The 13,620-nt window shown below is 47.7% G+C and overlaps 2 protein-coding genes across 3 annotated transcripts in view; one reads left to right on the top strand and one right to left on the bottom strand.

Annotated features, from left to right (window-relative positions):
• The window catches only part of LOC115559726 (CB1 cannabinoid receptor-interacting protein 1), a 2,996-nt gene extending 1,004 nt beyond the window's left edge, over nt 1-1,992 (top strand). The window contains exons 2-3 of the mRNA XM_030378783.1: nt 736-880; nt 1,034-1,992. Of these exons, the coding sequence (XP_030234643.1) occupies nt 736-880; nt 1,034-1,198 (310 nt within the window). The 3' untranslated portion in view covers nt 1,199-1,992. The remainder of the gene's footprint in view (nt 1-735; nt 881-1,033) is intronic.
• Nucleotides 1,993-1,997: 5 nt separating this feature from the next.
• Nucleotides 1,998-13,593, bottom strand: abhd12 (abhydrolase domain containing 12, lysophospholipase). Of its 2 annotated transcripts, XM_030378734.1 has the most exons (14): nt 13,483-13,593; nt 12,835-13,003; nt 8,728-8,849; nt 8,331-8,436; nt 8,079-8,198; nt 7,698-7,728; nt 6,854-6,899; nt 6,358-6,487; nt 5,831-5,868; nt 5,607-5,686; nt 5,356-5,438; nt 5,129-5,207; nt 4,274-4,401; nt 1,998-3,491 (listed from the first exon to the last, which is right to left on the bottom strand). In XM_030378734.1, exons 2-14 carry the CDS (start codon nt 12,999-13,001, stop codon nt 3,455-3,457), a joined length of 1,167 nt encoding a protein of 388 aa, XP_030234594.1. In that variant the 5' UTR covers nt 13,002-13,003; nt 13,483-13,593; the 3' UTR covers nt 1,998-3,454. The 2 variants fall into 2 exon arrangements, with proteins under 2 accessions (XP_030234594.1, XP_030234593.1); XM_030378733.1 differs by lacking the exon at nt 13,483-13,593 and having other exon boundaries at nt 12,835-13,168.
• Nucleotides 13,594-13,620: the final 27 nt, after the last annotated feature.

Raw genomic sequence — 13,620 nt, 5'->3', positions numbered from 1 at the left:
ATCTCCAGGGGCGTCTCTAAGTTTTTGAAATATCCTGGGCAGGGAAAGGGAAAATACGTGCGTAGGGCGTGGCATTTTTTTTGCATGCTTTATTGCGCATACAAATTTTTTCATAATGCTTTACCAAAATGCACGAACTACACAGTTTATTATAGCTTTAAATAGCTATGTTACTGCTGTGCTGCTTATCTCCAGACATCTAAAGGTCCATTCAAGTTATTATATATATATATATATATATATATATATATATATATATATATATATATATATATATATATATATATATATATGACAGTCTGGTTATGGTAAACAGTCTGGTTATGTTTGTTTTTAAACAGTTTATTCTCTTGCCAGAAGGACTATCTAGAAGGACTAGGCTACTTTATTTTGAGATGCCCCTGAAATCCCCATGTTTGTTTCTAGTGTAAAGCAAGCAAAAAAAAAAAAAAATTTACATTCAGGGCTAATTAAATAATATCTGGTGCTTTAGCCCCGAATGAAACAGCCTGATGCCACTGGTTACCTCCATGGTGACAGACAACGTTGCGTATGAAGTCCGATCAGACAAATGATCCTTGTTTACACAAAACTATAGGGGTTGGGGGTTCAATGGCTCTTTAACACAAAGTAACGAGTTCCTAATCATAAATTACACCGTATTACTACTAAACGCGTCGCGCCCCACTGACAGGAGCCGTAAGTCCTAACGATAACGAGCCTCTTCCGGTCCAGGTCCATGAGCGTGGGCGGGACCAGCTTCCCCCTGGAGCAGCAGTCCAAAGACCCCCAGGCCGGGGTCTACAGCGGCCAGTACGACACGGAAGGCGTGACCCGCACCAAGAGCGGAGAGCGCCAGCCCGTCCAGATCATCATCCAGGTGAGGAAACCAGTTCAGAACCCAGTGTCAAACCACTTTGGAAACTAGTTCAGAACCCAGCGTGTAGACCAGTTTATAAACAACCATGTAAACCAGTGTGTGAACCAGTTTATACATCAGTTTACCCTAACCCAGGTTCTAACCTGTGCTCAGTTCTCCGAGGTTGGCAGCCTGGAGACGGTGTGGCAGGTCAAGTTCTACAACTACAGCAAGAGGGACCACTGCCAGTGGGGCAACAGCTTCAGCAGCATCGAGTACGAGTGCAAACCCAGCGACACGTGCACCCTCATGTGGATCAACAAGGAGATGTTCCTCTGAGACCGGACCGGACCAGATCGGAACGGACCAGACCGGCCGTCTCCATGGTGATGAGGTCACACCAAAACTGTAGATGTGTTCTGAACTGTGAGGTAGAAGTACGTAAACATGTGGTTTCCGTGGTAACGAAGTGATTTCCTGCTTGTTTTTATATGTAACATATTGTTAGGTGTGTCCTGTGTGTGTTTTGTGTTTTTTATATTGTTCTTAAATGTGATATCAATTGTTAGGTAGTATTTTACATTATTGATGATCTGTGTTTATAACCATGACCAGCCAACATGTTACTTTAACTTTACCAAAACATGTAGATACTATTATCTAGAGCTAAACATGAAGAACTAAACATATAGAGATAAACATATAGAGATAAACATAGAGCTAAGCATGTAGAGCTAAACATGTAGATATTAACATCTAGAGCTAAACATCTGGAGCTAAACATCTAGATCTAATCATGTAAAGCTAAACATTTAGATATAATCATCTAGATATAATCATGTAGAGGTACATGATCTTTGAAACTCTGGTATTCAGGGATGGGTTGTGTTTTCTAGAAGTGTCAAAAGGTGTCAAACTACTATGGAACTGTTTGTTTATCAAAAAGTTTTTCATTGTTATAATATTTTAGTTGGAATAATTTACATTTTAATTGTATTTTTAGATCGATTGACCTATGCAGCATTAACAACCACACATGAAATATTAACCTTTGATACGTTGTCATGTTATTCTGATGGTTCAGCTTTTGTGAATATACATACTTTTAATAAATAATTTGCAGGCCATGATGACATCAGAGCCTTTACACTTTATTTCATTTCAATAACTGACCTAAATGAGGCTTCCAGAGGTCGACTGATCTGATAGGGCAAACACAATCTCTCCTGTCCATGGTATCCAGAGGTCTAAGGACTGGATCCGGTTCTGACCAGGACCTGGACACCATCTCCTAATGATCCTAAACCAGATCTGCATTCCAGTTACACACCAGATCCAGTCCAGTTTTTATCTGCTTCTCAGTCTCAACAACTACCGCACCTCATTTAGATATGCAAATGTCCAGCTCTACAGCAATGCTCGTGATTGGTCTTCTAAACCTAAAAGCGGAATAATCAAAAAGGTACGGTACTGATTGGTCGCCTCACAAACCCACGACCAATCATGGGAGAGCGATTACACTGGCTTCATATTGAGATGGTCTGAGTCCACTCTTCATACTGGTTCTGTTGGGACCAGCAAGACCCTTTAGACCCCCAGACTATATGACGGGGGTTAGTGATCCTCAGACCTGATGTCACTACATGACAGGGGTTAGTGATCCTCGGATGTGATGTCACTACATGACGGAGGTTAGTGATCCTCAGACGTGATGTCACTACATGATGGGGGTTAGTGATCCTCAGACGTGATGTCACTACAAGATGGGGGTTCATGATCCTCAGACGTGATGTCACTACACGATGGGGGTTAGTGATCCTCAGACGTGATGTCACTACACGATGGGGGTTAGTGATCCTCAGACGTGATGTCACTATATGATGGGGTTTAGTGATCCTCAGACGTGATGTCACTACACGATGGGGGTTAGTGATCCTCAGACGTGATGTCACTACATGATGGGGGTTAGTGATCCTCAGACGTGATGTCACTACATGATGGGGGTTCATGATCCTCAGACGTGATGTCACTACACGATGGGGGTTAGTGATCCTCAGACGTGATGTCACTACATGGCGGGGCTGAGTGATGAAACGTTTAAAATGGTTCCCTGATTGTTCCCGATACGGAACAATAAAGCTTTCTAAAATACAACACAAGGTACTCTCATACATTGGTGATCAATACCTTAGAACATTTCAGTCAAACGCTAAATCAGAATTAGGTGTGTCACTCAAAACAAACCAATCAGAGAGCAGGAGGCACACGGGATGGAAGGCTCGTCGTCAAAGGTCTGACCAATCGTGTGCACCGTGCCTCCATGGCAACCATCAACATTAGAGTCACTTCCTTTTTGGGTGTAGGTGTGTGTGTGTGTGCATGTGCATGTGCATGTGTGCATGTGTGTGTGAATTCTAAATTCCGGAATTAACATTCTGTCGTCCTTTCAGAGACACACACCCACAGAGATCTGGTGTGAATGTGTGTTTAAGTGTGTTCGTGTGTGATTCAGTGTGTGCATGTGTGCTTAAGTGTGTGTGTGTGTGTGTGTGTGTGTGTACGTGTGTGTGTGTGTGTTCCATGCTGCGGAGGTCCTCATTGTGTGTTTGGATGCACGGCTCCAAAGAAGTCACTGAAACACAAGAGGGAGGGTTGGTGAGTCTTAGCCTTGTGTTAGCGTGGCAATGTGTTACAGTAGCATTGTGTTAGCATGGCAATGTGTTTCAATAGCATTATGTTAGCATGGCAATGTGTTTCAATAGCATTGTGTTAGCATGGAAATGTGTTTCACTAGCATTGTGTTAGCATGGCAATGTGTTTCACTAGCATTGTGTTAGCACGGAAATGTGTTTCACTAGAATTGTGGTAGCATGGCAATGTTTTTCGCTACCATTGTTTATCATGGCAATGTGTTTCACTAGCATTGTGTTAGCATGGCAATTTGTTTCACTAGCATTGTGTTAGCATGGCAATGTGTTTCAATAGCATTATGTTAGCATGGCAATGTGTTTCAGTAGCATTGTGTTAGCATGGAAATGTGTTTCACTAGCATTGTGTTAGCATGGCAATGTGTTTCACTAGCATTGTGTTAGCACGGAAATGTGTTTCACTAGCATTGTGTTAGCATGGCAATGTTTTTCGCTACCATTGTTTATCATGGCAATGTGTTTCACTAGCATTGTGTTAGCATGGCAATTTGTTTCACTAGCATTGTGCTAGCATGGCAATTTGTTTCACTAGCATTGTGTTAGCATGGCAATGTGTTTCACTAGCATTGTCTTAGCATGGAAATGCGTTTCACTAGCATTGTGTTAGCATCATCATGTCTTTGACTAGAATTGTGTTAGCATGGTAATGTATTTAGTTAGCATGGTATAGTTAGGTGCTAGCTGGGTGCTAGCTGGGTGCTAGTACCTGAGGATGTGGGGCAGCTCGGGGCTCCTGTAGATGAACTTGTGCTTGTAGCCCAGCGAGGCTTGGAACGGGATGAACTGCACCTTGTGGCCGCTCAGACTCTTGGAGCGAGCCGCCGACGCGTACAGCTGTAAGACCACAGACCAGAGCTCAGGACCAGACCCCAGGACCAGACCCCAGGACCAGACCCCAGGACCAGAGCCCAGGACCAGACCCAAGGACCAGAGCTCAGGACCAGACCCCAGGACCAGAGCTCAGGACCAGAGCTCAGGGCCAGAGCTCAGGACCAGAGCTCAGGACCAGAGCCCAGGACCAGAGCCCAGGACCAGAGCTCAGGACCAGATCCCAGGACCAGACCCCAGGACCAGAGCCCAGGACCAGAGCCCAGGACCAGACACAGACCTCAGGACCAGACCCCAGGACCAGAGCCCAGGACCAGACCTCAGGACCAGACCTCAGGACCAGACCCCAGGACCAGACCTCAGGACCAGACCTCAGGACCAGACCTAAGGACCAGACCCCAGGACCAGACCTTCAGAGCCCAGGACCAGACACAGACCTCAGGACCAGACCCCAGGACCAGAGCCCAGGACCAGACCTCAGGACCAGACCTCAGGACCAGACCCCAGGACCAGACCTTCAGGACCAGACCCAGACCTCAGGACCAGACCCCAGGACCAGAGCCCAGGACCAGAGCTCAGGACCAGAGCCCAGGACCAGAGCTCAGGACCCTTTACCCCATAGACTCATACGCTTCCATACATTAGATAAGCATGATGTGGAGGTAAGACAGGTGAAGCAGAGAGGTGGAGGAGAGACAGGTAGGGGGAGACAGGAGGAGGTGTCGAGCCTCACCTTCCTCCCCAGGTGGAAGGGAACCACGCTGTCGTCCTCAGCATGAAGGATCAGCACCGGACACGAGATGTGGTTCACACTGCGGAGACAGAGAGCCTGCTGGAACCAGGGGATCCACTGGGGAACCCACTGGGACCACCGAGAGGATCCCACTGGGACCACAGAGAGGTGTGTGTGTGTGTGTGTGTGTGTGTGTGTGTGTGTGTGTGTGTGTGTGTGTGTTTTACTTCTCATCGCTGGCGAAGCGGATGTCGTTGGCGGAGATGGCGTCTAAGAAGAACCAATCGAAGCCAGGTAGGTACCGGTAGACCTGGAGAGAGAGAGACAGGTAACCAGCAGAGAGAGGGTGAGGTAGTGAGTGAGGGAGAGGGTGAGGTAGTGAGTGAGTGAGAGGGTGAGGTAGTGAGTGAGAGATGGAGAGGGTGAGGTAGTGAGAGAGTGAGAGGGGGAGGTAGTGAGAGAGTGAGGCATAGTGTACCATAGAGAAGGGGTGGCTTCTAGCTTCCTCTCTGATGTTGGTGAACGGGGACTCCAGGACCAGAGCGTCTGGAGGACTTCCTGTAACACACAACTGCCATGACACACTAAAACACAATGACTAATACACACAGCAGTAGGTACACACTGTTACACACAGCTACCAGTACACACGCCACCAGTTAGAATTCCACACCACTGCTCCCAGTGACCCCTTCATCATACCTGTGTCACTGAGTCTTCTCACCAGGTTGGTGGCCACTCTGAAACACACAAAGGTGCACACATGACTGACTGACTGACTGACTGGTAGTGAGTTACTGACTGACTGACTGGTAGTGAGTGAGTGACTGACTGGTAGTGAGTGACTGACTGACTGGTAGTGAGTGACTAACTGACTGGTAGTGACTGACTGGTAGTGAGTGACTGACTGACTGGTAGTGACTGACTGACTGGTAGTGAGTGACTGACTGACTGGTAGTGACTGACTGACTGGTAGTGAGTGATTGACTGACTGGTAGTGACTGACTGACTGACTGACTGGTAGTGAGTGACTGACTGACTGACCGGCTGACTGACTGACAGTGACTGACTGACTGACTGGTAGTGAGTGACTGACTGACTGACCGGCTGACTGACTGACAGTGACTGACTGACTGACTGGTAGTGAGTGACTGACTGACTGACAGGAAGTGAGTGAGTGAGTGAGTGAGTGAGTGAGTGAGTGAGTGAGTGAGTGAGTGAGTAAGTACCCGGTCCCCAGCGAGTGGCCCCAGACGTAGAGGGGCTTGTTGGCGACGGCGCGTTTGAGCCGATGGTACATGAACAGAGAGTCGGCGGTCATGCCCCCCTCGGAGGGGCTGCCGTCGGAGTCCCCCCAGCCTGGGGACAGAATACACACAGTACACATCGGTATACATAGAGAGTACACATTAGAATACACCTGTATACACAGAGTACACATTAGAATCCAAGAAGTATACTAAATATATATATACATAATAGTTTAATGCATGCAGTACACACATGATAATACGTTCAGAATAAATACAATATACATACAATGTACATAATACATATTATAATATGTACACATACAGTATATATATTATTACATACAGTATACATAATAAATATAATGTACGTAAAACATATTTAGACTCTCCTACCACAAGTACTGCCTTCCCATGTATATAACGTTCCTAAATATACATGAACAATAGGTCTGCTGTGTGGGTGTGTGCGTACCTCGGTAGTCAAATGTGACCACATGGTAGCCAAATGAACTGAGCACCTGAGACAGAGAGAAAATAAACATTCATTCATCATTTCCATGGAATTTAACCCCCAACCGCGCTTTACCCCGAGTGTGCATATATATATAATTATACAACGGGGGACCTAAATCCAGCGATCTGATTGGTTCCCAACTGTTGTATAATGAGCGTATACATAACTGCTATGACGCCCGATCATTTTGTGAAAGTTTGCATATCACTCCGCGCCCGGAAGTAGAAACAGTTACAAAGTAAAACATATGTTGGATGATGGAGAGCGTGTAAATGTTGTTACTCCGGGAGTGAGCAAGGCGATGGAGAGACTAACGAAAGCTTAGGCACACGGCGAGTGAACTGCTCCATAGGATAAATTGCCGGCGAACCGCTCTATCGGAGCCTTCTCTCGGAGGGACGCTAAAGTGTGTTGCATAGCGACCGTCGATGCATAGCGGCAGCCAGGAGGGACTACTTTTTTGTATTCTTTAATTAAACGGCTATTTTGACTTTCTTGGTTTCTTTTTAAATGTAGTGTGTCTATGACTTTCGTTTCGCCATAATAGTAACCGTTGTATAAAAGCAATAGATCACTTCAGTCAGTGGCATGTGCTCATTATACCACTCCGCTGTGCGTCGGGGCCGGACAACGCCCCTTAACAGTGGTATAATGAGCACATACCACAGCCTGGCGTGATCTATTGCTTAAATATATATTTATATATATATATATATATATATAGTTAGATATATATTTAGATACATATATATTTAGATATAAATAAATGTATACACATGCGCGTGTGTGTGCGTGTGTGTACCTTGTACAGCTGTACTCTGTGGTCACCCCCCCTGCAGAGAATAATGAGTCAGATTCCAGATCTCAAGATCAGATACACATACAAATACATCTTTAAAATCATTTGAAAAATGATTTTAGTACTTTCAGTAACACAACCACCAATGCCTCCAGTGAGCTAAAGTAGTTTCAGTAACAGAACAATCTGTGACTCCAGTGAGCTAAAGTGCTGATCTGACAGGTTTCATATAACAGTCATGTGACCACCAGCAGGTGCAGTGGTTTGTGTGTGTGTGTGTGTGTGTGTGTGTGTGTGTGTGTGTGTGTGTGTGTGTGTGTGTGTGTGTGTGTGTGTGTGTGTGTGTGTGTGTGTGTGTGTGTGTGTGTGTGTGTGTGTGTGTACCTGGTCCCTGCGTTGCCATGGAGATAGAGGATGACAGGGTGAGGTGAGAGCAGCGCTGCATCGTACCAGTCTCTGTCTTTACCCTGAGCCTCCGCCCACATCTGGGCGGGCACCGTGTGCCTTAAACACACAACACACACACGTGACGCAAGGCCAATGTGTCTAGGATGTGTATACAGTGGGAAGATAGTGTGTGTGTAGTGTGTGTGTATATATTGAGTAGTGTGTGTATAGTGAGTGTGTAGTGTTTACCAGACTCCTATCTTGAAGCCGCTCTCTGGCTCCAGGTAGTAGTTGACTGTGTGGTTCAGACCATGGTCTGATGGTCTCTTCAGGTCTATGAAGTATGGCAGCCTCACTGCACACACACACACACACACACACACACACACACACACACACACACTATAACAGGGCTAAAGACAGACCAACAGGTAACCGACAGTGAGACAGACAGGTAGAGACAGACAGGACAACAGGTAGAGACAGACAGACAGGTAGAAAGAGACAGACCAACAGGTAGAGACAGACCAACAAGTGGAGACAGTGAGACAGACAGGTAGAGACATACAGACCAACAGGTAGAGACAGTGAGACAGACAGGTAGAGACAGACAGGCCAACAGGTAGAGACAGACAGAAAGACTCACCGAAGTTGAGGAATACTAGTTTGGCCTGGATGGAGGGGCAGAGCTTCACCAGGACAGGGATACAGAAGTACACCAGAAGAATCCACATCAGAATCCTCTTCACTTTGCCTGCCAAACCTAGCCTGGAACACACACACAGGAATGAAAGCTAAGCTAGGCTAATGAACAAGAGTTAAGCCAGGCAAATGGATGACTGATAGACTAGGCTAATGGATGAGAGATAGGCTAATGGATGACAGATAGACTAGGCTTATGATTGAGAGCTAGGCTAATGGATGAGAGATAGGCTAAGCTAATGAACGAGACATAAGCAAGGATAATGGATGTGTGCTATGCTATGCTAATGGATGTGAGCTAGGCTTAAGAAATACAAGTCAGGTCAACAGAGGAAATGATTACACTCACTTTCCCTTTAATAATGAAACACACACACACACACACACACACACACACTCTGCTGGGAGAGCAGAGCTATCAACTGGATAAATAATGTACTGCGAGAGGGCGCGAGTGCGAGAGAGCGAGACAAAGAGGGAGAGGGAGAGAGCGAACACCCTAATCCATAACGATGACTCCACACAACAGGAGGGTATCAGAGGTCATATCACAGGCCAAAGTCACGTCCACCGGCCATAAAGATCAGTGGAGAAAAGATTCTGGTTCTATGGTAACCAACATTCGCCTTTTCCAAATCTGGGGCAGCGAAAAAGTTTAAAAGATCTTTCAGCAAACTACAGTATAAATTATGCTGATTATTATTACTGGATAGTTTTCATGCCTCATGGCAGTATCGTAGCTTAGCCTAGCCTTAGCATTAGCATTACATGGAGACCAGGTTAGGAGTTAGCACAGCAGCATGATGCTATAATTAGCAGAGGATTAGCTGGGCATCACCTGTACTTTTATTAGCCCAGCGACCAGATTAGAGCAGGGTTGCTAATCTGGTGGCTAGCCTCCAGTCAAAACTCTACTCAACATCCCTCAGTCTCACATCTCACTGACGACCAGGTGGAGAGAGACAGAGGTAGAGGCCGACAGAGAGAGACACAGGCAGATAGAGAGAGACAGCGGTATAGACACTGAGAATTAGACAGAAGGAGAGAGACAGAGGTATAGACAAAGAGAGAGAGACGGTCAGAGCTAGACAGAAAGACAGTGCTGCCGATGGGAGGTATTTTAAGACACTCAGCATTGCCGGCCCTTGTTCAGCAGAACCACTTCCTCATTGAGGGCCCCGTTCTCCTCTCTCCTGATGACGCCAAGTCACGCTCTTCCTGTCACCCCCACCCCCCCCCCCACCACTAAGACATGTTGACTGTCAGAAACCGACCTGAGAGCCAACCCACGCCACTGCTTAGGGCATAGTCAAAGTGACATGGTAACACAATGCTAACAATCGAGATGCGTATAGCAGTGTGCTTATCATGAGAAATGTACACGCTATAAGCATACTAAGCATACTGTATAGTCCTGGCATTACTGCCACATGATGACCATGTGGATAGGATGACAAGGCAAGAAATGATGAGAACCCAGAGAGCAGGAGGCTTCTGAAGGGAGCGTCTGAAGGGAGCAAGGGAGCGCCTGAAGGGAGCGTCTGAAGGGAGCAAGGGAGCGCCTGAAGGGAGCGCCTCAAGGGAGCGTCTGAAGGGAGCAAGGGAGCGCCTGAAGGGAGCGTCTGAAGGGAGCAAGGGAGCGTCTGAAGGGAGCGTCTGAAGGGAGCGTCTGAAGGGAGCGTCTGAAGGGAGCGTCTGAAGGGAGCGACTGAAGGGAGCGACTGAAGGTGGTGAGCAGGAACAGCAGCGCTCTGTGGAGAGCCAGAGGAACAGCAGCGCTCTGTAGAGAGCCAGAGGAACAGCAGCGCTCTGTGGAGAGCCAGAGGAACAGCAGCGCTCTGTCACGTCAGCGGGGGCGACATACAGAACAGAGACACCTCAACCACATCGCTGTGAGACCAGAGCTAACTGTGTGATGTTGTTGCTTCACTTCCTGTTTACTTCTCTATTGGCTCACTTCAGTTTCACTTCCACTGCCAACCTCAAAACCCAGCTGGCTCCTTCAAAGTAAAAGGCCCAAACTATTCCAGTTGGCTCCTTCAAAGTAAAAGAGCATCCCTCTTTGAACTACCCAGGACTGGCCAGCAGCAGGTCTGGACTGGTCAGCAGCAGGACTGGACTGGTCAGCAGCAGGACTGGCCCTAGGCAGGAGGCCCCTGACGGAGCCGGAGGACACTGCAGGGTTGAGACAGCTGGAGACCAGCCAGGAGCCTGCCCCCCTATAACCCTGGTCCAGACCCCTATAGCCCTGGTCCAGACCCTTATACCCCTGGTCCAGACCCCTATAGCCCTGGTCCAGACCCCTATAGCCCTGATCTAGGTAGTACACAGCTCTATAACCCTGGTCTTTAACCTGATCTATAACCTGGTCTATAACCTGGTCTATAACCTGGGCTATAACCTGGTCTATAACCTGGTCTATAACCTGGTCTATAACCTGATCTATAACCTGGTCTATAACCTGGGCTATAACCTGGTCTATAACCTGGTCTATAACCTGGGCTATAACCTGGTCTATAACCTGGGCTATACCCTGGCCTATACCCTGCGCTATACCCTGGGCTATACCCTGGCCTATACCCTGCGCTATACCCTGGGCTATACCCTGGCCTATACCCTGCGCTATACCCTGGGCTATACGTCGGGAGGCCGTACAGCCCTACTGGGCTGCAGTAGGAGCCTGTGCGGTGTGTAAGGCACACGGCCGGGCGGGAACAGAATAGCCTGGGACACGCGTGGGTTGGATTTCAAACACCTGAGAGGAGGAGCAGCACTCGGTGGTCCACCTGCAGGTAGGCCGGCGGCCGCGGGGCTCCGTTAACACTTCAGCAGGTGAACCATGGACACACATGTGGATGCCTCATACGTGGTGAAGAAACACAAACAAAAAGAGATGATAACACAATCTAATCAGAGGAGATGGACTACATGTCTCCACATGTCCTACAGCAGTCTCCTGTCTGACCCCCTGGACATGGGGATGTCAACACTAACCCCTACAACAACACAACATTAACCCCTACAACCACACTAGCCCCCCCAACAAGACAACACTAACCACTACAGCAACAATAACCCCTAGAACACAACACTAACCCCTACAACAACACTAGCCCCTAGAACACAACACTAACACCTACAACAACACTGGGCTATAACCTTGAACACAACACAACACTAACCCCTAAAACAACACTAACCCTTGAACACAACAATAACCCCTACAACAACACAGCACTAAACCCTACATCAACACTGGGCTGTAACCTTGAACACAACACAACACTAACCCCTACAACAACACTAACCCCTAGAACACAACACTAACCCCTAGAACAAAACTCTAACCCCTAGAACACAACACTAACCTCTAGAACAAACAACAAACCCCTTGAACACAATCCTAACCCCTCCGACAACACAACACTAGCCCCTATAACACAATAACCCCTATAACACATCCACTGCATTTGACCATAACATTAAACCTTAGAGTATCCACCTTATCTGTTGCCCCAGAGAATCAAACCCCAACCCAGTGAATAGACAGATTCACTGAAATGCTTGTCATCAGAGCCTTGACCTTTAACCTCATATCTGTCTGTCTTTTTCACACACACACACACACACACACACACACACACACACACACACACACACACACACACACACACACACACACACACACACACACACACACACACACACAGCACTAAGTAAAGCTGGGGAGATCAGAAACCATAGCGAGCTCCTATTGTCCAACCAGAGATCGAAAGAGACTGGAGCCATCCGGAGGACCGAGTGTCAACAGACTAGGAGCTCGGAAAGTTATACTGTAGTTACAGAAACTCAACATCATTATAATAGAGTAATAGTTAATAACAGACTAATAGATGATAGCATCTAGTTGCATCTCTACCATAACATTAAACCTTCCGGTTCAGGTCTAACGGTCATATAGGTCAGCCTGACAGGGGGTCTCGGTAGCTCTCTCCCAATGTCGGTAGTGACCCACATCTCGCAGTGTCTCCTAGGGTCCGCAAGGTCTCACCTCTTGAACGACTTGGCCATCCTCTTTTCCGGGTCGGTGCCCTGCGGCGCACCGTGTCCCGCCTTTCCCTGCGGGGGGCAGCGCTTCACAGCCGGGTCGCTATCCTCCGGGGCGGCGGGGGGGACGCTGTCATGCTCGGCGGTCAGGGAGCTGGTCCGCTTTCGCATCACTGAAACGACCAGAGTGGATGTGAGAGGAGGGCTGGTCTCCCGGTCTCCCGGTGTCCTGGTCCAGGTAAAGGGCCCGTCACCCGCCGTGAGGAGCCGCTGTTTACACCGGACGAGCGGCTGGCGTTCTGCACTTTCTCCACATTGTTGGAGAAGTCTGTTATCTGCAGAGACCAGCTGACCGAACCATAGGCTCCGGTTGGCTCCCGGTCTCCGCCAATCAGAGGAGGGAAGCAGTGGGGGGATGGAGGGGGTCTGCGCTGAAACTGCGCTAACTACTAACAACTATTAATATGAACTACTATCTACCCAATATTACCCACTAACTACATATACTTGATTCAGAATGCATAAAGCTGGGAGCTGCTTTGTGCCTCGAGCAGACCGGAAGCTCATCTGGCACACAGGGGGAAAGCGACGAAACATTTAACACTTTAATAATAATTACATAATAATAATAATAATAATGTAAAATACGTACAACACGGTCCTTTCCACCTTCGGTTTTCGTCCCGAGCTTCACAAAGTTAATAAATCTGACAGCTCGGGATCCGGAGAAGCTGAAGCGCCTTCAGATCCTCCCGGCCTCCCGTCGTATCCGGTCACGTGACGACAACAA

This window comes from Gadus morhua, chromosome 15, assembly GCF_902167405.1.
Source record: "Gadus morhua chromosome 15, gadMor3.0, whole genome shotgun sequence".
Taxonomy (NCBI): Eukaryota; Metazoa; Chordata; class Actinopteri; order Gadiformes; family Gadidae; genus Gadus; species Gadus morhua.
This window is presented reverse-complemented; position numbering and strand designations above follow the sequence as displayed.

Coding starts and splice junctions, on each gene's coding strand:
- abhd12 (XM_030378734.1), bottom strand. CDS start 13,001: ATGCGAAAGCGGACCAGCTCCCTGACCGCCGAGCATGACAGCGTCCCC. Junction 6,900..7,697: donor ACAGAGTACAGCTGTACAAG/GTACACACACGC, acceptor TCTCTGTCTCAG/GTGCTCAGTTCATTTGGCTA. Junction 6,488..6,853: donor GGTCACATTTGACTACCGAG/GTACGCACACAC, acceptor TTCTGTCCCCAG/GCTGGGGGGACTCCGACGGC.